Consider the following 1847-nt stretch of genomic DNA (forward strand, 5'->3'; position numbering starts at 1 on the left):
ATTGCATAAAATGTAACTAAAACAAGTAAAGTTTCTTTAGATCAGCTGCAGATTTAGATGAAACTGTTGTAAACTCTATATTACTCAGGATTTTCAGACTGAATTAAACATAATTGGATTAAAAGCAGTATTTATTATTAAAATGCTTGTTAAGGTACTTCAGGAAGTAAGAAAAGAGAGAAGAATTGAAATGTATTGAGCACTTGCAATTGTCCATACTTTATACATATAAGTTTATATGCTTTGTCAAATAAACGTAATGATTTACTTCATAAGTCTAACATAACTGCAGAAAACAGAAGAACTACTTTTAACCATAAGATAACCATATTGTATTTTACAAGAGTTCCATTTAGTGACTACAAATTATATTTGATGTTGAATTATTCACTATAATCTAAATTCAGTTCAATCACAATAAGAATATTCAATAATTAACTATTGACTACTTTCCTATTTTATAATTTTTAGGAATGAAAAATAAGTGTGTCATCATGAATTGGGCAAATGAGAGCTCCCCAAAAGAGTTTATACTACTTGGCTTTTCAGACAGGCCTTGGCTACAAATGCCCCTTTTTGTGCTCCTATTAATATCATACACAGTCACCATCTTTGGCAATGTGTCCATCATGATGGTGTGCATTCTGGATCCCAAACTTCATACACCCATGTATTTCTTTCTCACTAATCTCTCCGTCTTAGATCTCTGTTATACCACAAGCACAGTCCCTCATATGTTGATAAATATTTGTCGCAACAGAAAGACCATCAGCTATGGTGGCTGTGTGGCCCAACTCATCATCTTCCTGGCCCTGGGTGCTACTGAGTGTCTCCTCCTGGCTGTTATGTCCTTTGACAGATATGTGGCAATTTGCAGACCCCTCCACTATGTAGTCATCATGAATCATTGGTTCTGCTTAAGGATGGTAGCCTTGTCATGGCTCACTGGCTTCGGCAACTCAGTGTTGCTGTCTTCCTTGACCCTTCATATGCCACGCTGTGGTCATCAGGAAGTGGATCATTTTTTCTGTGAGGTTCCTGCCCTTCTTAAGTTGTCATGTGCTGACACAAAGCCTATTGAGGCTGAACTCTTTTTCTTTAGTGTGTTAATTCTGCTAATTCCAGTGACATTGATCCTCATTTCCTACAGCTTCATAGCTCAAACAGTATTGAGAATCAGGTCAGCAGAAGGACGAAGAAAAGCTTTTAGGACATGTGGGTCCCACATGGTTGTGGTGTCTCTCTTTTTTGGAACAGCCATCTACATGTATCTACCACCACCTTCATCCACCTCTAAAGACTGGGGAAAGAGGGTTTCCCTCTTCTATGGGATCATCACACCCATGTTGAACCCCCTCATCTACAGCCTTAGAAATAAAGATATAAAAGAGGCCTTCAAGAGAGTGATGCCTATCTCCTTATTCTATAAGAAATAAGAAGCACTCCATTGTGGTAAGGATCTTATGAGTCTCCTCCTTGTCCTTGAAGATGGTAATAATGTTTGAACCGATTTTCTTATTTTCCGCGTCTTATGATTTCGTTGAATTCTACCAACAATTAGAAAAGTCTTCCCCTCTTCAGGAAGCAATGCTGAGATCATAAGATATCTCTTCTAGATTAAAAACTCCTTAGCTTTCCAGAAGTTTCCCCAGTGGACTCTGTTCTTTGAGGCCAAGTCATGCTAATTTCCTCCTGTCAATGTTAAACTAGTGTGACACTTGATTGTTTACTTTCTCATTTATGTACTATTTTCCCTAGAACCATCTTGTCTACCACCTCAGTTAGGAATTTTCACATCTTTATGATTAAATAACCAGTGATTCCAAGCCCCAAGTTTTCCCATCAGC

General features: G+C 37.8%; 1 protein-coding gene across 1 annotated transcript; it reads left to right on the forward strand.

Moving 5' to 3' along the window:
- Positions 1–494: 494 nt before the first annotated feature.
- LOC131413482 (putative olfactory receptor 2B3) lies at positions 495–1436 on the forward strand. The gene has a single exon (XM_058554010.1). It carries the CDS (start codon positions 495–497, stop codon positions 1434–1436), a length of 942 nt encoding a protein of 313 aa, XP_058409993.1.
- The last annotated feature ends 411 nt before the right edge of the window (positions 1437–1847 follow it).

This window comes from Diceros bicornis, chromosome 14, assembly GCF_020826845.1.
Source record: "Diceros bicornis minor isolate mBicDic1 chromosome 14, mDicBic1.mat.cur, whole genome shotgun sequence".
NCBI classification, from domain to species: Eukaryota; Metazoa; Chordata; class Mammalia; order Perissodactyla; family Rhinocerotidae; genus Diceros; species Diceros bicornis.

Coding starts and splice junctions, on each gene's coding strand:
- LOC131413482 (XM_058554010.1), top strand. CDS start 495: ATGAATTGGGCAAATGAGAGCTCCCCAAAAGAGTTTATACTACTTGGC.